A 26,187-nucleotide genomic window follows, 5' to 3' on the forward strand; every position below is an offset into this window, starting at 1 on the left:
AGGAAGTTAGAACTGGCTCACCACAAGACTGAGGTGGTTGTTGTTAACAACCGAAAGTCGGAGCAACAAGCGGTGATAAGGGCAGGCAACTGCACGGTCACCTCTGAACGCTCCATCAAACTCTTGATCGACGATAAGCTCACCTTTGGTAGCCACGTCAATTACGCCTGCAAGCGTGCCTCCACAGCTATAGCGGCATTGTCCCGGATGATGTCCAATAGCTCTGCGGTTTATGCCAGCAAGCGCAAGCTTCTGGCTAGCGTTGCTCTGTCCATACTGAGGTATGGGGGGCCAGCTAAGGGCACGGCCCTGCGTATTAACTGCTACAGAACGAAGTTAGAAAGTACGTATAGGCTCATGTGCCTAAGAGTTGCGAGCGCGTACCGTACCGTGTCGCACGATGCACTTTGCGTCATCACCGGTATGATGCCTATCGACATAGTTATCGGTGAAGACATAGAGTGCTTCGAAATGCGCGGCACGAGAGGCATCCGTAGGACTGTCAGGTTGGCCTCAATGGTCAAATGGCAGCGTGCGTGGGACAGTTCCACTAAGGGTAGATGGACACATAGGTTGATACCGGAGATAGGTACGTGGGTCAAGAGACGCCATGGGGAAATCACTTTCCACCTGACCCAGGTCCTTACAGGCCATGGTTGCTTCAGACAGTACCTACACCGGTTCGGGCACTCGGCCTCGCCCGAGTGTCCGGTGTGCGTAGGTTTAGAGGAAACGGCGGAACACGTGTTGTTCGTGTGCCCGCGTTTTCGCACAATGCGTGACCACATGCTTGCCACATGTGGTCTGGACACTACCCCGGACAACCTAGTCCGGAGGATGTGTAAAGATAAAGTTGGCTGGAACGCCGTTTTATCGGCTATCGTCCAAATCGTCTCGGAGCTACACAGAAGGTGGCGCGTGGACTCGAGGAATGGCTAGTTCAGGCGCAAATAAGAGGTGGTCCAAGGGTTCGGAGTCGGCTTCATGGGTCATACCGGTGCCCTGTGGTCGAACTCGATCCTTTTATCGAACAAGTGGCCGCGTGAAGAACAACATGGTATCGTCGCTTTCGCGGCGTCGGTCAACCGGGCGGGTTCCGAGCCCGAGGACGGAAAGGGGTCCTCGTCAAGGCTGGGGCAGGCGTAGGCACCGCGTCGGCAAGTCCCTCTGTGTGCTGGCGAATTGGCCCTATCGCAGAAAGGTCAATTTGGGGTGCACGCGGCATCATCATTCTTGATACCAGTCGTGCAGAGGGAAGCAGGCGCGAAGTCGACCCTGCCCACCTTCCGAGGACATAGGGCGTGGTAAGGCCACCTGGAAAGCCGGCAATGCGCTGGCACGACACCATGGTGTTCTTCTAAAAAAGCGAGTCACGATGTTCGATGCTGCAAGGACACGCAGCTAACCTCGAGGGTGCGTTATGCACTGGCCCCCCTTTGAAGCATTACTTTCTGGTTGTACCGAAGGGACGATGGGCTTGGCGGCAATGGAAACGGTTTAGCTGGTCGGGGATGCAGTCCTGCCTCCCTCATTGGAGGTGGCCCCTAACCCAGCACTTCCTGATCAACCCAGGATGTCTGTTGAGCAGATTCCCCCTCCATTGTTTAGGAAAAAAAAAAAAAAAAGACATCTCATCAATTCGTCAAACTGAGTCAATTGGTATATTGGGCCTCCTATGAAAAGTTCATTTTTGGAGCGAAATATGGTCATTACGCATACTTAGTATACGAGAAAGCCAAAACATCTGATTCAGTAGTGTCTATTTTAACTAGACCAGAACGGTTCGTCAGATACGATCTAAACCAAACAACACTAGTTGTAGAGACTCCGAGTTTCATCAGTTTAGCAAGTAATATTTCGTGATCCACAGTGTCGAAAGCGGCCTTGAGATCCATGTATACAGCGTCAACCTGCCACCCAGAATCCATGGATCGAAGACAGTTAGAGGTGAAATGCACCAAGTTCGTAGACACCGATCGCTTCGGATAAATCGGCTCAGGATCGAAAAATTTTTGCAACTAGCAAAAAAAAGACTTTTTGGCCTTTAGCTGTTATTTGTCATCCTTAACTTCCCTCAATCCCCTCCGCTGCCTGACGTTCAGCGCCATTTAAGTGTTCCCTGAAGTGTAATTTTTTTCTATAAAGCCCTTTTAGTGCCCTACAATTTGTTCCCAAACATTTTTTCGATCAATGAACGGTTCCGAGCCACAATTTTTTTAAATTAATTTGTTCGTAAACACATATGACCTTTTTATAAATGACTCAGGGGCGATTTTTTTTAAATTAGAGGAAATCGTCTATCCCCTACACCGAAAATATGTGACAAGTTTAAATCAACTATCATCAAGGTTGGTCGATGTGTCATTCTGCGTGGAATACGTCTATAATTAAATGAGTTGGGATGTCTGAAACTTACTTGTTATAATTGATACTTCGCGTACCTGAAGGAATAGAATAGAATAGACCCCATCTCGCGGTCCTCAGCCTCTTACCAAGCAACTCCTATCCCTACCTCCTCGTGGCGCTGACCACGATATTCTTAGATGAAAGGGGGGGGGGGGTTGCTCCTCTCCGGAGGTGCAAATCTTACTGAGCGTCTGTTCTTCATGTAAACAGCGGCTCACAACAGCGTCGGTTCTCCAAGTTAGGGACGGCTGATCATCGTCCGAGTGCCAGCGAGGGACTCCAAGTAAAACCACGTGAAACTGGGCACCATGGTCTATTGGAAATAAGGAGGAATGGTCCTCCGGATATTTAGGGGGTTTGATGTCAGGCCCTGCAAACCAATAATCAACAAGAGAGTACGGACCGTAACAATCGGCAAAGCGATTGGAAACTCGGTTCGTGGAACTGCAAATCTTTCAACTTCATCAGGAGCACCACGCATACTCGCCGATATGCTCAAGGACAATGGATTCGGCGTCGTAGCGCTTGGTGCAAGGGATCAATGGTGCGAACGTTTAGAGGTAGTCGTACCATCTACTAAAGCTGCGGCAACACACACGAGCTGGGAACCGCTTTCTTAGTGATGGGCGATATGCAAAGGCTTGTGATCGGGTGGAAACCGACCAATGAGAGAATGTGCAGATTGAGGATAAAAAGCCGGTTCTTCAACTTCAGTATAATCAACGTCCATAGCCCATACTCCGGAAGCACTGATGATAAGGACGCATTCAACGCGCACTGGAACGTGAATACGACTGCTTCCCAAGCCACGACGTCAAAATCATCATAGGAGATTTGAACGATCAGGTTGGCCAAAAGGAGTTTAAACCAACTATTGGAAAGTTCAGCACCCGCCGGCTGGAGAGGGATAACGGCCTACGACTAATTGTTTTCGCTGCCTCCAAGGATATGGCCATTCGCAGCACCTACTTCCAACACAGCCTTCCATATCGGTACACCTGGAGATCACCACTGCAGACAGAATCACAAATCGACAATGTTCTAATTGATGGACGGCACTTCTCCGACATTATCGACGTCAGGACATATCGTAGCGCTTACATCGACTCTGACCACTATCTTATCATTAACAATGTTCGGTACCGACGACCGCCGCGGTACAACCTAGAGCAACCTGATGTTGCCACTGCGCAGCATCTCGATTCTGGAGGAGAAAGACGCAGCGCGGGCGGTCGCGCTGCAACAAGGGACCCGGCAGAACGTGGAACGTTATAGACGGAAGCGGAGACAGCAGACCCGACTTTTTCAAGAGAAGAAACGCCGCCTAGAAGAAGCGGAGTGCGAGGAGATGGAACAGTTGTGCCGTTCTCAAGAAACACGCAAGTTCTATTAGAAGCTCAACGCATCCCGCAAAGGCTTCGTGCTGCGAGCCGAAATCTGCAGGGATAAGGATGGGTGCATCTTGACGGACGAACGTGTGGTGATCGAAAGTTGGAAGCAGCACTACGAAGAACATTTAAATGGCGCTGAGAGTCCAGGCAGTGAGAGTGAAGGCAGCGGATGAAGATGGATACGTCAGTTCAGCGGACGATGGACGCCAACCGGCCCCACCTTGAGGAAAGTTAAGGATGCAATCCAACAGCTAAAGACCAATAAAGCAGCTGGTAAGGATGGAATCGGAGCTGAGCTAATCAATATGGGCCCGGAAAAGCTGACCACTTGCCTGCACAAACTGATAGTCAGAATCTGGGGAACTGAACAGCTACCACTGGAGGAGTGGAAGGAAAGGGTCAAATGCCCCATCTACAAGGAAGGCGACAAGTGTGGAGTGTGAGAACTTTTGAGCGATCACCATCCTTAATGCCGCCTACATACAAAGTGATATCCCAGATAATCTTCCATCGTCTGTTACCAATAGTGAATGAGTTCGTGGGAAGTTATCAAGCCGGCTTAGTTAACGGCCGCTCGACAACGGACCAGATCTTTACTGTACGGCAAATCCCTCAAAAATTCTGTGAATACCAGGTCACAACGCACCATCTGTTCATTGATTTCAAGGCGCCATAGGACAGTATAGACCGCGTAGAGCTAAGGAAAATTATGTACGAGAACAGCTTCCCTGGGAAGCTTACCAGACTGATCAAAGCAACGGTGGATGGTGTGCAAAACTGTGTGAAGGTTTTGGGCGAACACTCCAGTTCGTTCGAATCGCGCCGGGTTTAAGACAAGGTGATGGACTTTCGTGCCTGTTGTTCAACATTGCGCTAGAAGGTGTTATGCGGAGAACCGGGTGTAACAACCGGGGTACGATCTTCAATAGCTCCAGTCAATTTATTTGTTTCGCGGATGATATGGACCTTGTCGGACAAACATTTGCAAAGGTGGCAGAATTGTACACCCGCCTGAAACGTGAAGCAACAAAAGTTTTACTGGTGGTGAATGCATCGAAGGCAAAGTACATGCTTGTGGGCGGAACCGAGCGCGACAGGGCCCGCCTGGGAAGGAGTGTTACGATAGACGGGGATATCTTCGAGGTGGTCGATGAATTCGTCTACCTTGGATCCTTACTAACGGCTGATAATACGAAGGCACATCATCTGTGGAAGTTGGGCCTACTACGGCTCAAGAGGAAACTGCGGTCAAAAAAGTTTCGCCAACGTACCAAATTTAGAAAAGATGCTTACCTAATTATTAAACAATCCCCATGCCTTTGAAGGTAATATCTGTGGTAAAGACTAGTTTACAGTTCGGAAAACGTGTCACGGGATTTGGTCCTCAATGATAAATTCCCGACCCTTTAGGGGATCAAATCCCGAACTGTAAACCAGCCTTAATACTGCTACATAATGAATATAATGAGAAATTGTTCGGCATTTATTAACGACACGCTTTTCGAAAATTTCGGTTTTGTTTAGCGATTTTTTTGTTTTATTTTCAGTTTTTTTCTTCTCTATTTCTCTTAACATAATGATGTTTAATCATAAAAACAATGTTACTGTTCAGTTCCCCGAGCAATACTCTGTTTACTTCTTTTCATGTTGTTTCCAGCTCTATGGCGAAATTACGGAAATTTTCTTTTGCTCGAGGAACATGCTCAGTCAGGGGCAAACAAAAATAATAGAACAAAACGTAGTTTCTTCAACCGTCATTTTGTATCCTCGCCTGGTTTGTTTTGATGATAGTGCATCAGATGAACTATTGTTTTCAGTTGGCTTTGCTTTGTCTGTGTCCGCTAATGTTGATAATGCTAATATTGATGCTGTTTGTTTTTATTAGGCGGATTCGAACTTACTGCTTTAAGATAATTTGCAAAACTAACGTTTCGAAACGGATTTATTCGACGTTAAATTCAACAAAAAAAAAGCCAATGGAAAGCATTTTTTTGGTTTTGTTCCGTTCGAACTTTTTCAGATTATTATCTATGCAGATTTTCCGCGCTTTAGTTTTGTCTTTTGTCCACGACGACTCTCTAGGTCAGCTTTTTTTTTCGAGCAGTTCAGTTTGATCTCTGCACATTTGTGCAACTATGTAATTTTTCATTTACGCTCTCTTTGCTCATGGTACCTTTTCCGATCTGACCATATTTATTTTACTTCCGTTTTATACACGTTACTTGTTTCTTGATTTCCTATTTTGATTCAACATGTTTAACATGTTATAATGGTTCTTTTTTCTTTCTTTTGGTTTCTTCCGTTGCAATGTACTGCACTTTTTCGCGTTATTATGTCTTCGGTCACAGTATTTTAGCACCGATTACTGTGTCACGTCCCTTCGTTCTTTTTTTCTGTACATGGGGGTTGTGTATCACTGCACTCACGTCGACTTTCCTTTCTTCGCTTCCTTTCGCTAGACTTCAAATTCAATAAGTTATATTAGTTTATTGGCTAAGGGTGTATTCGACTTCGCTTCGTCTTATCCTCAACATTTGTTATCTCTTTTCATTAGTGTTCAATTGTGTCTACTTCTCTCAACCACTCACAGGGTGTTCAATCTCTCTTACAACAATCTCACATTTTGCAGTGTATAATAAATGTTTCTTATCTCACTTTACATACCAGAAGGAAACTCTTCTATCATCCGGAAAAGTTCGTTTCCGTTTTAATTGTCACATCCACACACACCCATTTTCATGCAACTACCTACATTACTAAAAACTATATTCTCAGAGTCGTTTTGAACCTACATGGAACCGCTCTAAATTGTAGTCCCTTGTGTGTTGCTTCTTCCAAAAACAGTGTGGTTCCAATTGATTTACCTAAGGATCTCTCTTTTACTCGATATTTTTCTATTTCGTTTTCAAATATTATCTTCAATCGAGCCTGGAGCAAACCTAGTTCAGATAGGATTGTAGTGTTAAGATGGAAAATTAAAAAGATATGGATATCATTCCTTCAAGTGATTACATGTAGGTAATTCAAAACTCAGAAATGTAGCAAGATTCCAAGTGAAGATCAAAAATATAAAACTGTTTAAATTAACTTTTGGTGAAGCTTAAAAAAAGAATACTAAAATCTATTTCACAAGGTGTGGTAGATCTAATTTATTCAATTCTTCCACTCGGCAAACACACATGTATCGATGTAAACGGTAAAATCATCTTTTTTTTTCAATTTAAGTGTTTTATTCTTGGTTAGACTTAGAAACTCTATAGAAATGTATAGGAAATAGCTTTGTGTGCGGTAAAAAATGTCGAGATATTTTAATTGGGTATGTAAACGAACTCACTGAATCATTGATATGACAACTAATCAATTTCAGGAGTCATTGCTTTCGATTGAATACCTGTCCTTGATGATCCGAGTCTCGCCAGTATATCGTTTTTTCGTTACCATCTATTCCACAGTGTCATGGAACCCAATATAGTTTGACATGATTGCGTCAAGGCAATTTTTGGACAACTTGTTCTGAAGTGCCGATTGAAAAACCTTCAAAGTTCATTATTCATATATTTGAGAGTAATTCTCATTAATAAAGATTAAAAAAAGGTCTGTAATTCCTACGCATATTACAGAACACTCTAGAACTGCGTGAATTTCTGCTTGAAATACGGACCGCCAACTTCTCATGGGAATTAATATAGGACCAGGACCAGTAACTTCTGCCCCACTTGGTTGTTCAATTTCGAACCGTCAGTGTTAATCGTAATCGGTCCTGAACGAAGTGTCGGTCCTCCATTTAACCATGTGTTACGCTCAGGGTGATTTACTTTGTACAGTCGATTGAAATTGTAATGCATTTATCTCCACCCAGTCTTCATTGTTTATTAAAAGCTTTTTAGAATGCTAAGATGGCCCTTAAGATTACTTTCAAAAAAGTGTTTGGATCTTTTGATGCTCAAAGCTCTCTTTTCGGCTTCTAATTTTACAATTTGATGTAGAGGAAGCATGTACAGTAGAGTAAAACGTGGCAATATCGCCACCCGGGGACAAGATGAGCACCCCTTATGTTTACCGCTCTTATGCCTTTTTCTCTCTTGATAACCACGCACACTGTTAAACTATAATCCAACAAAAAACTTGACATCGAAAAAGTATTTGAAAAACAAAATGAATCTGAAATACAGATCAAATAGCAAATGTAGGTGAAAATTGGGATTTTCTAATAAGAAATCACCATTCAAACATATTTTTGTTTTAAAAACAAATATGTTTTAATGAAAATATTGACCAAGTACACACATTATATGAGTTCAAAGAATATTTTAGGGCGAGTTGAAATATTTAAAATTTAAATTTTTGATCATAATTAAATAGATTTGAATGATTTATCTCAAATGGGGCAAGATGAGCACCCCATTTTGAAACAATCAAATAATACACAAAATACTAAAACTCGTTTGCACATCCCACAATTATCATTTACTATGCGCTGAATCTGTTAAGTAACATACATTATTAAATTTACTGAAATTTTAAACTGATTTCTGTTGTTCAATGTGATTATGATGGTATCAATAAAAAACAATCACTTATGGATCCCAAAATTGTTTTATTGTTTTAATATGCACACTGCGCATGGAAAACTATTATTTGTTGTTAATATTGATGCTCTAATGCATTTCAGTTGGTAAAAATGATTTTTAGATGGTTGCCCATCTCGCCCCGTAGTATATTTGAAACAGTCAAAAATTGAGTTTTAGTTACGTCACATTTATCGGGATTACCGTTCTTTTCAAAATTCGTGTTTTAGTCTGTAATATAGAAAAGCATGCTTGCTGAGACGGTATTAAGTATCATCCTTAGGGTGCTCATCTTGCCCCGTCCTACCCTAAAGCATTTAGTGCATTTAATGGTGTACTGCTTATTGCACCTGTAATTGTTGCGTCTTTGGCCACCAGACCAACGAACCATATGAAATTATTGGTTTTACTATCGCTGAATATATCCAATGAATGATTTTCGTTGCCCACCAAAAGTTCGTTTTCTAATCCCTAGGGCATTTGTCGCTTTATAAATGGCGTGTTCTAAAATGCTTGTTCCAATTTAATTTGCTATCAAGAACTACGCCAAGGTATTTGACTGTATGTGAAAGTTCCAAACGAGTACCTTTCAATATCATGTTGTTTAGTGAGAATTTCCTCCTACGCGTAAAAAGCACAATAGTGGTTTTAGAAGGATTTACACTCAATCCTTCTCTATTGCATCACGTGGAGAAATAATTTAAAGCAGTTTGCATTCTGTTGAAACAATATCACTGTATTTGCTCGTACTATTATGGCAATATCGTCAGCAAATCCAATTACTTCGAAGCCCTGGGCTAACGGATTTTTAAGAAGATCATCTACTATTAAAGAACACAGGATACGCCTGCTTGATTGCTCGCACACTGACGTAAGAGCTGCCAAAGTTAGCTGATATTATTCTTTTTGTTAACATTTTTTAAATCCAATCAATAATGCATTTATCGAAGCCATAATTCGACATTGCCTTTTTAATGGAATTATGAGAAGTATTGCTCCATCTGTCTAAGAGTGAAATTTCATAACAACAAGTAAAGTTTCTTTTGCTTCAAAAGATTTTCCCAATTTTGTAACAACTGCATGTAATGCGGTTACCCATGACTTCCTGATAAGCAAACTGGTATTTGCTTAAAGATATCTGTGTAAAGTATGATCACTTGACTATTATTTTTTTCCATTGTTTTCAACAGAACGGACGACAAGCTCGACCCAAAGGATTTCGGTGTTGTTTTATACTTTTTATTTGCCTTGGAGATAAATGTAACCCGCACTTGTCGCCAATCTGGAATGTAGCGTTATGATTAACTTGAAGGGAATAGTTTTGTCAAAATAATATGATAATTTACTCTTACTCTTTTGCAGTAGTACAGGAAAAACATCATCTTTAACCGGTGACTTGAAAGGTTAAAAGGAATCTATGGCTCATTCGACTTTTCTTTCTGTAAAAAAAAAGTTTGGCTAGAATGCGTGCATCGTTCCTGGATCTTTCTAGCTGTGATGGCTGATTTCATTGATTTCAGTCCCTATTGCATTCGCATTTTGGTCTCCATTTGAACTGGTAATAGAACCCGGGAAATTAGTGCTCATCATCAATTCTAACGTTTCACGTAGTCGATGATAGATTGTTTGTATTGTTTGGATTAACCATTGGATTCAAAAATTGAATTAGATTCTAAAATTAATGGAAAAATTGTCTCGAGTTTGAATTTTTTGATCAAAGATGCTTAGAATGACAGTACAGCTACCATGTTTTCGATTGTGTATTGGTGCACATTGGTTACTTGATCGTTTTACTATTTACAAAATTGATTATATAGGGGAACTGTTCCGTTTTCCATCTCACTGAACATATATTCATCTCATCGCGAAACAAAGAAATACGGCACCAATTTCGTCGCTTCTTCTTGCTAACATGCGTGCTTACTGTTGAAAAAAATTTCAAAAATAATAAATAAGCCAAATACCTCTCCATTGCTTCGTTTTTCGTGAGACCAATATCGGAGCTATGAGATGAAGTCCAGGAGCAGTAACCCTATATGCATGTTAATGAAACCAGATGTGCCAAATATTGCTTTTTATTTGAATTGAATGAATATTGGAAGGTGCAAATTGATGGTGCTCTAAGCAGCTACCATGAGAAGGAAAGGGGCAATGAACACCATGCTTCTTCTTCTTCTATGGCTCTACATTCCAACTGGAACTTGGCCTGCTTTTCAACTTCTATTAGCATTTCCTCAGTTATCAATTGAAAGCTTTTCTATGCTCACCACTGCATGAGTATATATCTTGTGTGGAAAGTGCAATGGATACATTATGCCCGATGTGCCGAGAATATTCCCCACCCGCAAAAATCCTATACCGGACCAAGAATCGAACTCGCCATCTCCGGATTAGCAACCCTATGCCTTTCCTCACAAGGCTTACTGAAGAACACCATGCTGCGAGGCGGAAATTTCGATCAATGCTGGTGTAGAAAAAATAGATTTTACCGACTGGGATGTGCAACAGTGAAAAGAAGCTTTATTATGAACTTAAGCACTTAAGGAGATCTTCAATTTATTTGGAACAAATGTTAATTTCTTTTTTTCCTCTTGATCTATAATGAACAAAGGAAAAATAAAAATAATTAATAGATCGCAAAAAATATTAGTTTTCTTGAAGAATTTCATGGTAAAGTAAATTTTTTTAATATTTTTTCTACTATAAGTTTAGTTTCCCCTAAATAGTGAAATTTGAACACAAAAAGTCGAGGGACGTGGGTGTAAAAAGATGAAAATAATGCTTGTTCCGCTCTTTTTCTTCCCATGACTTAAAGATGGTAAAATAAATATTTGAGGATAGGAGAAGTTTTAATTATCCGTATATGTTCGACAATCAGCTTGCTGGCAAGTTAGCGATGTAGTTAAATGAAGCTAAACATTAATTGACTTTGTTATGGAAATGGTAATATTATCTCCCAAACTTAGACGTGCATGTTCATGATAGAAAGAAATGGTCATCTTAGAGTGCGAATACCGAATTTGATTCCTGGAATTAGATAGAAACATCCGCATCATACAGAAAAATGGCAGAAGATTGGTGCAACTTTCCGACAATCAAGAAAAATATTTGTTCATCGTCAAATGGGAAATACCACTTTTCATATCGTATCACAATTCACAATCAACATGAACAACTCTATTTCCTTTTTCAATAAAAAGCAAAGTAACAAATAGATTTTTTTGCCCCACCAAGTACAGACATCTTATCCTCCTTTAGTTTGCTCTCAGGTGTGTAGTGTTTTAATACTTCTAGTATTATAATAGGTGAATTTTGTTTCTGCTTTTTCAATGATAATACCATTCATACCAAGCATCTCCTACGCTGCCATTGGTCTAGCCACTTGACAAAGGAGACTGATAATGCCTGAATATTTGCCTTCCTTTTTCTTTTGGTATGTTCCTCACCGTCACGCACCTGCCCTGGTACACTTAAACATAAATAAGAAAATGCAACTTTACGCCATTTCATCACTTTCCTGGTCACTGTGTCGACATTCCATTCCACTTCTCAACCGTTATAACATAGCTACTTACTAGGAGTTGTATAATAGTAATAGTACTATAACTTAATGCTGCGCCGCAAAACAATAAAACAACTGAGAATAGAAGCTACTCCTGAAGGGTCGCTCCTCCCTAAAAGAGCGGATCGGTTTCCACACGTGTTGCGGACTCTGCATCCTCCTCATGATCAATATACAATAATAGTACTACGTACGCCGATTCCTAATACGCAATGATACACACGTCCAACATTTAATTACCCACGCAAATACAAACCTAAGCCCCGGCCCATCAGTTCTTGATCATCGGCTTTCCGCCGTACGGCATGCTGCCGTGAGTGATTGTACCGGTGCTGTTGATGTTAGTGTTGACGGCGCCCGGGTGATGGTGATGGTGATTTTGGTGGTGGTGGTGATGATGATAGTGGTGGCTATTATTGTTGATAGTGTTGTTGTGGTTGCTGCTGATGTTGTTGCTGCTGGCGTTCATTTTATGCTACTGGGCGGATGGATGCTGCGCCACGTGCATCACATGCAAATTTTGCTGGTGGTGATTCTGGGGAGGAGCTGCTTGCTGCATATTCTGGTAGATCGTGGGAATGATTTGTGGTGGTGCGGCTACCATGGGACACACTACCGGATACTGTGGGGGCTGATGTTGATGGGTCGGGACATACGTGGGTGGCCCGGCAGTCGCTGGCGAGGGTTGCGTTCCGTGATGGTACTGCTGATGAGGCTGACCAGGCGAGGGTGTGGTTGAAGGCGGAGTAGGCGTCAGATACTGCAGCTGAGCGGGCTGGGAAGTGTCGTGGTACACGTAACGTGGCTGGAACGAAGGTGCCGCCTGGAAGTGCTGATGATGGATGGCCGGTGGGTACGGCGGGAACATTTGGATGGGACCGGTCATCAGAGGCTGACCGGTGGCTGCTGCGACCTGAATCTGTGAAGCTGCTGCTACCGGCACTGGAATAACAGATAATATATTGTTCAGTTTTCAATTTTCTTTTACTTGTTAGTAGAGTTTTATCACATCAATATTTACGACTAGCAATGATCGGTTTACTTTTAATTCAAATAGGTATGTCTACGCTGGCATATTGTTCTGTTTTCTGACATCCTTATCACAAGTTTTGTTTTTGGTTATAGTTTTATTCTACATGCAGTGGCAGTGCTATTGTGTTATAATAGGATTGATAGACAAATAAGTCGCCCTGCTTTTGCGCTATCAATCAGAACTCAACTACAAGCGATCAATTGTGTGTGACGGGAAGGTGTACAAGATACAAGGGTTACGTAAACAGTGATGCGGTAATCGTTAGGGTTCACGATCTACCCGCTTAGTGTTACCAGACGTACTCTTTTAAGAGTACATGTACTCTTTTTAAGGCAGAAAAATTACGTACTCTTCTTTTTCAGAGAGAAAGGTTATATGTACTCTTTTTAAATATTATTAGTACCAATTCACTATTTGAATTGAAAGAATTTATTATTTTCATAATATTTAATTTGTTTAACTGTTCCTGGCCACGCCGAAATTGAAGATAGATCGTCAGTTTTTTTTCGTGAAATTTGGATATCAAAAATTTTGAAAACCAGCACGATCACATCAAATATGGCACAAACTACAATACCTAATTACAAATTCGAAGCTGGACCGAGAACATTGTCTAACTATGCATGGAAATTGGGAACATTATTTGAACGTTCGTGCACATATCACAGACTGCGTTCATTCAAGTTTTTGAAACTATTCCTCAGATATCACACAGTTTCACACACCATTTTTCCTCTGAAGAGTTGAGCTTTTCAATTTACCCAATAAATTAGAAAATATTAGATAGGTTCATGAGGCTTTATTCTATAAATTGTTCTTTTACTCCTTCACTGATATTTAGGAGAAATTTGTTTCAAATATTCTGTGATTATTATTCAACTTTTTATAGCAAAAATATGTTGAAAATAATTATTTTTGTTGAATTCATACACGTTCAGCATCAGCGAAACAATTTCATCTTACAAATATAAAAGAAATATACTCAAATTCCGACCATGACTCATATTTCGAGTATTGGCTTTTTAGCGTCCTACAATTCAAAATTCCATCGATTTTCCGTGGAAAGAACCACGCGAATAATGATGAAATGGTCATTTAAATCCAGTTGTTCGAAATAGGAGTCATGTTCGGGATATGAGTTAAAACGGTCCAATATCAATCTTGAATTGTAAATTTAAAAAAAATCGTGGGTTGTACTCTTTTGTACTCTATTTTCACTTGTTGTAAATGTACTCTTTTTAGTCATACAGAATCTGGTAACACTATACCCGCTATGGTGGGCCATGGTTCCGCACACGAGCATATCCTGAAGTATAGAGAAGTAATTTCCTTCCGGAACGAGTCATGGAAGCATTACTTTTCGGGCATTCAAAACGGGGTAGTAGTTCTGCGTATTAAGAACTTATTCCAACACTTTACACTTTAAAAGTGGGTCTACTAGTAGCAGGATTATTTTGTTCTGACCAGGCCTGGGAATTGTCGCGATTGTCAGTGACACCTGACAGGATACATAAAAACATGGTCAGCCAAAAAAACTTGTCAACTTCCAGGTTTCCGTCGCACGACTGGATCCCCACGACCAGATAACAACTTTATCCAATTTGCTTTTGTTGTATGTCTTGTTAGAGCACACATCTGCGACAAAAGTATGACAACGCATACACTTTCGGCTCTGTGCACGACACAACATTGGTCCCGAAAGCATAGTGTAAAATAATCGAAATTTTTTGGTGAAGTCCACTTTTCTTCACTTGTCAGTTCACTTCCACACACATTCATAGTCGGCTCTGGACAGTCAATATTCAGTTGAATATTAGTCATTGAATATTTATGCACATTTTACAAATTGATAAATTATCTGAAATCTGAACACGTTTCAAATGAGTAAAGTGATTTATCACACAGGACTGCATCCGATTTTTATCCGCGAGGCACTTTCAACGGTAAACATCAACATAAACAATGCTAATTATGTTTTTTCTGTACATAGTAAACACACTCAGTGACAGTCGAATGAATGAGTTGGTGGAGTAGTCGTCTGACTTTGTCATTCTATGTTTTGAATATTCATGCAATGTTTGTCAAAATTCGGACCGAAGTTGCTTCATGAATATGAATATTTTAAGCTCTGCCCGAAAGTAAGTTATGTCGCATTTTCTGGTTGCCCATCTGCGTGGAGGAGCAATAGCAGCGAACAAATTTGATGTATCATACCGAAAAGAGCACTTTATAATTAATTATTTATTTGTTCTCTTGACAGATTTTCTGTTTAGAAATAAGAAGTTTTATTCAATTTTTACATTGTTATGTACTTAATAATACATAAACAAAAAAAACAAGTGTCTCTTGCATAGAGAATGATCCCCCAGTGTCGAATAACTGAGCCATTTAACGCAACGCAAGTTTGATCGCTTTTCACGCACGCGGTTTATGGAGTTTTCGTGCTTTTCAAGCGGGTTTTGGATTAATGCATTTTTTTAAACCGATTTTGTTCACGTGGTTTTGAAAAAAAAATCGGAGCATACGAAACAGCGATTTTTGATCAAGTCGTTTTTACGCGGTTTTTGTGATTTACGTGGTCTTGACTTACGCAGTACAATCGTCCGCGTAAATATCGACTTCAGTGGATTTTGATCGGTACACTGTTTGTAGCAATTGGCTGATAGACGGTTATTTGACTGCAATATTTTATGTATAAGAGAAATACGGAATTTTATTTAAGCGTATATCCTACATTAGGGGCAATTAAGGAATATTCGATACATTTTAGATCGTATCGAGCTACGTTGGTTAGGTTGTGTTGCCTAGATGGAGGTGACTGTTTTCTCTTTGGTTTTGTCGCATGGTTTTTCTGTATGAATGTGACAAATCCCAGGCCTGGCTGACTGCCATAACGAGTGGAAATTATCGACATATTAAATTTGCGTGTCACCTAATATCAAATTCTGCGTCCTCCCTTCACGATACTTAGGAAGCAACCATAAATTACGTAACGCTAGAAGGGGGGAGGGCGTTTACCAAAGTGGGGCAATCCATACACAAATTTTAAATGATTCATACAAAACCGGCACCGGGAATCGAACCCAGCCACCCTCAGCATGGTCTTGCTTTGTAGCCGCGCGTCTTACCGCACGGCTAAGGAGGCTTCCCTATTCTGCCGTAATCTGAAAAAGTGACGTATGCGCCAAATTAAAACCTACATGATTTCCATTTTTCTGTTAAAGAGCTCGATGAGTGCAACTCGTCAACACCATTTTTGGAAAATGGCGTATACGTCACTTTGCCAGATTACGGCAGTATAGCCGACTTATATAAATGTGTTTTTTTTTTCGAGTGTTGACCAGTTGTAGTCTTAATAGACTGTTATCAAGGCTGGGCTCTCCATGTGATACACAATATTAGCAGACGACTCAAGCTATGTTGCTCACTAGGTCACTGCGGCCGGGGGTTGTATTGTGATTAAACCGATGGATTTCCCTTCCCACAATCAGTCAACTTCTACAGTCAGTCAGTTATAAACCGAACAAATAATGGAAGCTCAGCACGTACATAGATGTTTTTAAGTAGTTAATATGCAAAGTTGAATTTATTGTTTCTTGTAGCCGACATTCAATACCTAATAAATAGCAGTCGATGTTGACAACGGGTGGTACTGATGCCATGTCCAAATAACACTTTTGAATAAAGATTTTTGTTTTACAATAAACTAATTTAAGTACTAGTGCAATAAATCTACACATTAATCTAAGAGCTTCCATTATTTTTGCAGTTGAGAACGGATGTCGTCGAGTTAATAGTATCCTATAAGTTTGATACAATCATGTCTAAACTTTCATTAGTCCAACAATGTTCACGAAATTTCTGTCCAGTTGTCAGCAATTTCGATTGTTATGGTCAAGTTCTCTTCAATTTTCATGGTTCCCAATATTCCTTGGGTGAATAAGTTATTAGTTCTATATAGAATAATGCGGCCGGGAGTCGCATTGTGATCATAACGATGCATTTCCCTTCCCACAGTCAGTCAGCTTCTACAGTCAGTCAGTTATAAACCTAACAAATAATGGAAGCTCAGCACGTGCATATATATTTTCCAAGTAGTTAACATGTAAAGTTAAATTCGTGTTTTCTTGTAGCCGACATTCAATACATAATAGCAGTCGATGTTGACAACGGGTGCAACTCAAATGAGTTGCATAAAATCCATTATAGCACTTAGTTTATGCTCCGCGTCGCTAATTAATTAAACACTTTTATGGACAAAGACTCCTACACAGGATTCTGTTTTTACACGTTTTACGTTTTCTCAATTTTTCACTCACCTTTTTTTTACCCTTAGGATTGCTATGATCGGGTTGGATTTTCGAAAGTTGACAAGACTTGTGATTTTGCCGGAAGAACCAGTCTACTTTGACCAAATGAACACCGGACTGTGGGAATCAGTCAAGGATTAAACACATTTTTTTCTCAAGCACGTGCCTTCTGTTGTACCCCACAGTATCGATGTGTGTACTCAAATTGATAGCGTATTGCTGGTTAATGGGCCTAAGTGTAGTAGCGCTTGGCTTTGTCCCGCACACTCATAGGACAATATGGGACGGATCGCCGTCAGGTTCCCACCGTACTGGAAGGCATCTATCTATCTCTAAAAAATGCAACATTTCTCCAGGGAATTCGACGGAAATTCTCCAAGGATTTCGATGAGAATACTTTAGTGATTTCGAAGGGAATGTTCCAGGGATTTCGACGGGAACCCTCCAAGCATACTGAATGTAATCTTCCAAAGATCCTGAAGGAAATCCACCAGGAATTTCGACGGGAATATTCCAGAGATTCCGACGGGAAGGTTTCAGGGATTCCAATGAGTATATTCTAGGGATTCTGAATGGAATTTACAGGAATTTGAACGGAAATGTTCCAGGGATTCGGAGGGGAATGTACCAGAGAATCCGACGGAAATGTTTCAGGGATTCTAATAAGAATCTTATAGAGATTTCTATTGGAATCCTCCAGGAAATGTTCTAGAGATGTAGAAGCAAATCGTCGAAGGACTCCGATTTCCAAAGCAATTCGTCGGAGGATCCCGAAACACGTCGAGGGACTTTGAAAAGAATCCTTCAGCGATTCCGAAGGGAATCCTCCAAGGATGTTGAGGCAAATCGTTGAGGGATTCCGAAGTAAATCATTGAGGGACTCCAAACCAAATCTTCGAGGAATTTCGAAGCAAACCGTCGATGTATTCCGAAGCAAATCTTCAGACTCGTCAAGACTCTGAATTAAATATTCGAGGGATTCCGAAGCAAATCTACGAATGATTCTGGAACAAATCGTCAAGAAATTCCGAACGATGCCGAAGCAAATCAACATAATATAATATAACATAAAGCAAATCAAATAAGGCAAAAGAGTAGATGACTTCTATCTTTAAAAGTACGCATTTGCTCGGAATAAGACACAAGAGTCGATGACTCCTTTTTAAAAGTATGCATTTGCCCAGAATGAGGCAACAGAGTAGATGATCCCTTCTTTTTCCTTATAATATTGTCTGTTTCCTTGGTAACAAAACGCGCCGACCATTTTTTAGGCACTATCAAAATCGTCGCCAATATCTTTATTCTAAAATTATGTTAGTTTTATTAGAATATAATGTCAATCTGCATTAAAAACAGGGCTCAATTTTGGGAAATAATGTGATTATTGAGTATATAAAATTTTGTTCACAGTTGATTTGACAGATCTTATGGCCATTTCTGCTGGCGACGATTTTGGCGTCAATTTGTTTTGCGACGATTTCAAATCGTCGCGGCCGGTAAGGTGGGAAATTGATAATATTTTCTCCTTATAACGCGAAAGAACGCAGGCATTTGCTTGAAAGAATTCTAATGAGTACACGGAAAAAAATAACACGCTCAATTTAACTAGGGTAATTCGCCAAATGTTGAACGGCTAATTTCTTCGCCTATTGTTGAACGCACGTGCATTTCTTATGGGAGTTCAACAATAGGCGACAAAATTAGCCGTTCAACATTTGGCGGTTTCCCCTATTCTATCCAATTTGTGACTTTTAGTTTGATTGCAAGCTGCAACTTTGAAGTTGAGCTAAATGCTTGTTGTGGTCGTTGTGCAGTGTTTGTCAGATGCACATGTTCAGACAACTTGGGTAGGTACATTTACTTTTAAATTACCGAACCATTGGTAGCCTGTTTGTATGCTTGTGATAAGTTAGTAATGCATTTAAATAATCATTACCACCTTTCCTAAGGCGCGCTTGTCCGGGATGTGGGTGCTGTTGTGTCGTCTGGAATGCGGACTGCGGAGGCATCACGTAGGTCGGCACATAGATCTGCGGATGGGTGGGCATGTGCTGCTGACCCGGGTAATTACCCTGCTGCTGCGGCTGCTGAGGTTGTTGCTGCTGCTGCTGCTGCTGCATCACCGGACCGGGTGTCTGCGGGGTGTGAGGGCTAGAAGACGTGTGACTTTTAGAGAATAGGTAACGGAAAATCAGATTAGTACTTGGATGAGCTCCCTTCAAATGCGAAAATGAAAATTGAAGTGTTGGTTAGTTAGTTGTTGCATCTTCCACAAATGAGTTTTACCCGAGTGACCCTTGAGAGACAGACAGAAGTGTATATCTATACACTGAGAAGTTCATGAAAAAGCAACCACAACCATCAAAGCGTAAATTGAGTTCAGGTACTTACCGCGAAGGATTGGGCGTACTGGGACTGCGAGGCGTGAAGGGTTTAGCCGCGGGGTTCAAGGTGAACGTCTTCTTGGGGGGTACCTTTGCCGTACCATCGGTACTTCCGGTGCTATTATCCATAGTAGAACTGTTTTGACTCTGGTTGCCGACACTAGAACTGTTAGCAACACTGCTATTATTGCTAGATGATGTATTGAGCTGGCTAACCGATCCGGTACTGCTATTGCTGTGAACCGAAGACGTGGTTTGTGGTGGCGAGCTCGTTGCAGATTGTTGTAATGATTGTTGCTGTGGCGGTGGTTGCTGCTGTTGTGGTGGGGGTTGTGATTGCGGTTGTTGTTGTGGCTGCTGTGTTGGAACCATGTGTTGAGAAGGTTGATGTACTGAAGGAGTTTGGGAAGATTGGTTTTGCTGTTGTTGTTGATGCGGAGATGGTTCTGAGTGTTTTTGTAAGATTGGCGGTGAAGATTCCATGGGTTGTTGGTTGGGTGATGTGTGATCCAGCTGTTGTTGCTGCATCTGCTGAACGTTATGCTGGGGAGGTGGTTGCTGATGAACACTTTGCATAGGGGGTTGCTGCTGAGGAGGGGCCAGCTTGAAGTCTTGGCTGAACTTCCGCAAATTGTCGACAACCTGTCGCTGTGGTTGCGGTGGAGGTTGTTGCATTTGCTGTTGCTGTGGGGGAGCAGGGCCAGGAACGCTTAAAATCGGTGCGGAGAGGACCACTGGATGAGGTTGCATCACCACCTGCTGCTGGATCTGTTGAGTATCCACAGGCGGTGGAGGCATGTGAGTAGCATGATGTTGATGGGTGACATGCATTGGTGGCTTATTCATCGTTTGCATCTGGCCCGACATTTGCTGGGGTCCGAGCGATGGAGGCGGTTCATTGTAGTTGACCGTAGTTGCACTCGAATATGGCCGCATTGTTCGTTGAGGCAAAGGCTTAGTGTTACTATTTACATTCATGCTATTGCTATTCGACAATTCTCGTCCACCGTCACCATTCATTTTGTTCATATTATTGTTACTATTTACAACTGAAGACTGACCATGCTGCTGTGGTGGTTGCTGCTGTTGTTGATGTGGTTGATGTTGCACGTGTCCATACACTGAAATGAGCGGAAGAAAGATTGTGTGATTTGATTCTCTATTTCCATAAAAAAAAATGCACAAAACTCACCGTACTGCGTTGAATGCGCAGGTTGTTGCTGCATGCCGCCGCCAACGTGTTGATTACTAGGCGGCGGTTGTTGCGGCTGAGATTGTGCCTGTTGTTGTTGTTGTTGCTGCTGCTGCTGCTGCTGTTGCTGTTGTGAAGGCATTGACATGTTAGGATAACTATTTTTATGTGGCGCCTGTGGACTTTGTGGCTGCTGGGGTGGTGGCGGTTGCTGTTGCTGTTGTTGTGACGGTGGTCCACCGTTATTAGTTATTGGCGGGATGATACGGACAGTTAACTTGCCATTTGGACCCCCGGGCTTGCGCTTGGCCGGAACTATATATTTTGCATTCGATGGCATTACTGTATTGCTATTGCTAGTGCTACTTTTATCGTTCATACTATTAGAACTTTGTGCTGGAGCAGTTGATGCCACCGTTGGCGACGGTTGGGGACTGGAATTAGCTGGTCGAACGACAGCTGCAAAGGCTGATTCTTCGTCACCGTTTTCCAAGTCAATTCGGTCTTTGTAAATTGGATTATTCTCTATTTCATTGGCGATCCGTTCCGCTTCCGTTTCCTGTGCTTTGAAGTCGTCGGAATCTTTTTTCGTAATTTGAACCGTGTAGCCAGTTAGTGACTGATCAAACGTTGACTGTACACCGTAGATCGTCTCATTCTTATGGAACATATCATTCACATCCCATCCATTGGCATTGGCATCTAGTTCGAGGTTGAACTCACAATCACCGTTTAGACCACCGCTTTCGTCCCACGGTTCGAGTTCCCGTTCCTCTGGCCGACCGTTACCGTTGCACCGAGAGATGGCGGTGTCTGTCTTAAATGTGTCTCTGGTGGCGTAGTCGAGGTCGACGTCTTTGGCAGCAATGCTGACAATGTCGCACGGCTTGAAGATTAGCCGATCCACTACTGTGTCTACAATAATTTTGCTCTCGTTGTCTGGTCCGACCTCAATGCGATGTGCCATTTCCAGTACAATCTGCAATAATATTTCAAAGGCAATATAATATTAACTAATGTATATTTAAAACTCTTATCTTATCTCTTCTCTCTATACATAAAAATTAGTTTGCATTTCCTTTGAGGCAATATAACTCATGAACGGAAGAACCGATTAGCAGGATTTTCTCACTAATCGATTGGTCTTGGGATCAGCTGTGTTTATATATACAAAAAGCTAGCAACTTGATGGGGAAAGTTGAAAAACTGTTACAATTCTATATTAGGGCGATTTGGGAGAAAACTTAATGCGATCGCACCAAAAAAATGGTCTAGACTGCGGCGTTGCAATGAACTCAACAAATGTCAGTTAGAATGCAAATTAATACAACCCCAAGCAATATCTGGTACGTTCAACTAGTATATTCATGTTAACTATCTTGGCTGTGCATATGCACAGCACATGTTTCGAAATGGACAAATTGATATGAAACTTGCGAAAAAGAACCCACGTGTCTTGGAGGGACTGAAACCTCGAACCCTTAATCTCCTACTACTGTCGTCATACGCATATTTGTCCCATGTTTGCTGGGTTTTCCTATGTACATGGGACTGTAATGCATATAACGGAAGTCTAGAGAGTAGGAGGTCGAGGGTACGCGAGTCCCTCCAAGACACGTGGATTCTTTTTCGCAAATTTCATATCAATTTATCCATTTCGAAACATGTGCTGTGCATATGCACAGCCAAGATATTTAACAAAAAAAATATTTTCGTACGGCCGAGTTGCCGAATATATTATTATATAGTATATTCATATCTTATATAACTACAGTCTCCCTAACATGGTCCCGCCAAAGTATGTCTAAGCTTAAAATTATTTTCGTACGGCCGAGTTGCCGAATAATATGCAATTAATAGTATATTCATATCTTATATAACTACAATCTCCCTAACATGGTCCCGCCAAAGATATGTCTAATGGAACGTACACACGGTCAAGCAGTTCGACCAACATTGACTCCACCTCCCGTTTATTCAAACATCCATCAAGTTTTATCAACAGCGACACGAACAATCAATTTATTTGACCAACAATATCACACACGAACGACCGAAGCACCAACTCGAGCACCAACCATCAAAAAATATATGGGGATTTGTGCACTTCACTACAAATGCTCAAACGTGTTCGGCGAACCTTGACTCCACCCCCGACAACTCAAACCAAAATCAAACCGTTTTAATTTTTTCCAACCGAGCCGCCAACTGTCAAATGGTTGTTCAAACAACTTCACACACGTTCAAACAAAGCAGCAACCGAAGCGATTTCTTGGGGGCGGAGTCAATGTTCGTCAAACTGCTTGACTGGTGTGTACGTAGCATAAGCTGCAAGCGGGATGACAATCAACAATATACATATTTAACACGTAAAAATATCCGCATTGTTCACAGATAGACTACATGGCATTTTTTCGACGTTATAGATGTAAAATCCTTCAGTGGCCCGAGCATTGAGAGCATTGATTCGGATCACTACCTCGTAGTTACAAAATTTAGACACGACCAAGGAATGTAATTGTCGCTGAAAAATGCAAAAAACAAGCAACAAAAGAGAATAGCGATAACTCTTTGTCCTCATCTGCAGAGGATAAAGACAATGTTGCGTTCCATTTTATTTGCAACAAACATGGAGAGGTAATTGTTGTGAACTTTTCAAACTGCGATAACTTGTATATTTCTGAAGTAAAACACAAATCATGTCAACAGATGGTTAAGTTTATGTCTAAACATTGATAACTGATACTTATTTAACCAAACCCGACTAGAAGAGCATAACAAAAACTGAACACATTTTTAACATATTGTGATATTTATAACTTATTTTGATATAATTTTGTACTTAGTAGCCATTATCTTTCAAACGTTGTAACAGGATTTTATCATAATATGATTTAAAAAATGCTTAACACCGAATTGCCCAACAGTAGGGGGACAAGGGGCAATATGGACACCCTAAGGTTTTAATCAATTTTAGGTGATTTAAATTGAATATAATTCGGATTTCTAGTAATAACATGATACTATTACTCGTTAACTACCAGTTATGTTTTAAATCGTATTGAAAATAAGGCAATTTCAATCAAATAGGACGATTTTGTAATAATTAATTTTTCACTACTCTCGGGAAGGTAGCGGGGTAGATTGGACACCCCCATGGGGCAGTATGTACACTAGGGTAGCTCAAATTAGTATGAAAAATCTTTTTTCAATTTTTTCGATGGGCCGCCCTCTTATTCTCTTCTATTTGATACCCTGATGCTCTGGACAAAATTTCAGCGAAATCGATCAACGTTTAGGCGGTGCTAAACTCGTTGGAAATTTATATGGAAAAATGTATGCAGAAACATCGAGAAACAGTGATTTGCAGTTAGACGGAACAATTTACGATGAAGAACTATGATACTCATTCAGATCTTAAAGAATTTGATGCAGAATGTTATGCTGAAAACCGCGAAAAGATTAGTGTTTGTTCGGCGAAGATATTAGCTTTTCTCTGTAGTGGAGTTCGAGCAAATTTCGTTTCTTTTACCTTTGAAAAGAAATAAATTCACCCATACAACACTCCAGTAAAATGCTAATATCTTTGCCTAATAAACTCTAATCTTCTCGCGGTTTTCAGCATAACATTCTGTATTTAATTCTACGAGAACTGAATGAGTATCATAGTTCTTCATCGTAAATTGTACCGTCTAACTGCAAATCACTGATTCTCGATGCTTCTGCATACATTTTTCCATATAAACTTCCAACAAGTTTAGCACCGCCCAAAAGTTGATCGATTTGGCTGAAATTTTGTCCAGAGCATCAGGGCATCAAATAGAAGAGAATAAGAGGGCGGCCCATCGAAAAAATTAAAAAAGTGTTTTTTGAGCCACCCTACATCCTTATAAAATATGAAGAAAATTATCTTACTTGTGATTATATGCCATTGTAACCTATTTTATGGATCATCCAACATAAATATTACCCAAGTGTTCATCTTCCTGTCATGATTTTGTATGAGACACCTAAAATTGTGTTTGGATCATCAACATCCGAAAATCTATTTCCCTCTTCTTAAGCGAGGTCATATATGGTCGTTTTCTATATTAATTCCATGACGAATAGAAGAAGATTGATTACGTAACGCAAAAATATGCCACTTTCAGCCGGCCTCATACATGTATGTCGAACTTTTTGCATGAAGCATATGATTGATTTTATATGGATCCTCACACTTATTGCAAGACCCCTTATCAATCGTCTCGACTCTAAGCATTGCATAATCTATGCATACTCTTATTCACTCTACTGGCATCGGCAATCCTTCCAATGGGTTGTACCGATCAACTTGCCAACGAGATTGCCAAATCTATACAAAACACTTTCTTTTTTTTGTCGCACTTTCAGCGACTGTTATGGTATATATATATGCTTTTATGGTATATATGTCATGTACTGGAGCTTTTATAGCGATTTATAATTCCGCACCATAATAACACGAAAATAACACGATACGAAAGCCAAGTTCGATGAGTTTGAGGTTATGTTTTTAATTTTTAAGGTGTCAGTTCTACCCCCATATAGAGTGTTCAGTTTGCCCCAACAGGTGAACAAATTTAAAAACTGTTGGACATTTTGTAAAAATCAAGGAAACTTGTCACAAATGCATGCCAGAGCACTGTAAATAACAGAATTTTGCTATGGGATGACCAATAATTGAGAAATCATCTTCTGTGGTAAAGTAAAGCTTATTTTATGGGAGGTGAAACTTATAATTTTTAACCATTTGGAAGACATTCTAACTTTTTTGTCAAATTTATGCGCTAAGAAAATAAAACGATGGCTTCTACGCTATAAATTAGTTGTTTATGAAAGGATTATAGAGTTCGCTGAATTGAAAGTAGAAAAATGATTGAATTAACAAGAATATTGGGGGTGTCCAATCTGCCCCGGGTGTTCATAATGCCCCCTGGTCCCCTATAGGCAATTAAAATAGATGTAGCAAAGTCTCCCAGCCATAGATATAATAAGGTTGATACAATTTATAAAATTTGTAATGTTGTAAGTTTCATGCTCTTGAAAAATATTCTTGTTCAGGAAAAACTAAAATTTCTGATTGTTCATCACAATCTGGAGACTTATCACGATCTGTAAAAAAAATCCAAATGCACAGTAGACAATATATTTTGTATCTGATTCTGTTATAAATTTCTAACAAAATATGTTATTTTTATGATTAAGTTGTAATAAAATTTGATAGTTTTTTGTTTAAAGTAGTGTAATTTTTGATAGAAGTTTAGATATTTTAACAACATTCTGTACCATGATATAATTTTGATATGACGTCGGGAAAACA

At 40.6% G+C, this 26,187-nt stretch overlaps 1 protein-coding gene across 7 annotated transcripts in view; it reads right to left on the reverse strand.

Moving 5' to 3' along the window:
- Positions 1–5,305: 5,305 nt before the first annotated feature.
- LOC134225136 (ataxin-2 homolog) overlaps positions 5,306–26,187 on the reverse strand; it is a 97,054-nt gene continuing 76,172 nt past the window's right edge. For 5 of the 7 annotated variants that reach the window (XM_062704963.1, XM_062704960.1, XM_062704964.1 and 2 more), the window contains 4 exons: positions 20,847–21,825; positions 19,662–20,775; positions 19,207–19,436; positions 5,306–12,869 (listed from right to left, as the gene is read on the reverse strand). In XM_062704963.1, the coding sequence (XP_062560947.1) occupies positions 12,403–12,869; positions 19,207–19,436; positions 19,662–20,775; positions 20,847–21,825 (2,790 nt within the window). In that variant the 3' untranslated portion in view covers positions 5,306–12,402. The remainder of the gene's footprint in view (positions 12,870–19,206; positions 19,437–19,661; positions 20,776–20,846; positions 21,826–26,187) is intronic. The other 2 variants (XM_062704966.1, XM_062704965.1) reach the window with 2 other exon arrangements.

Source organism: Armigeres subalbatus, chromosome 3 (genome assembly GCF_024139115.2).
Source record: "Armigeres subalbatus isolate Guangzhou_Male chromosome 3, GZ_Asu_2, whole genome shotgun sequence".
Lineage (NCBI taxonomy): Eukaryota > Metazoa > Arthropoda > Insecta > Diptera > Culicidae > Armigeres > Armigeres subalbatus.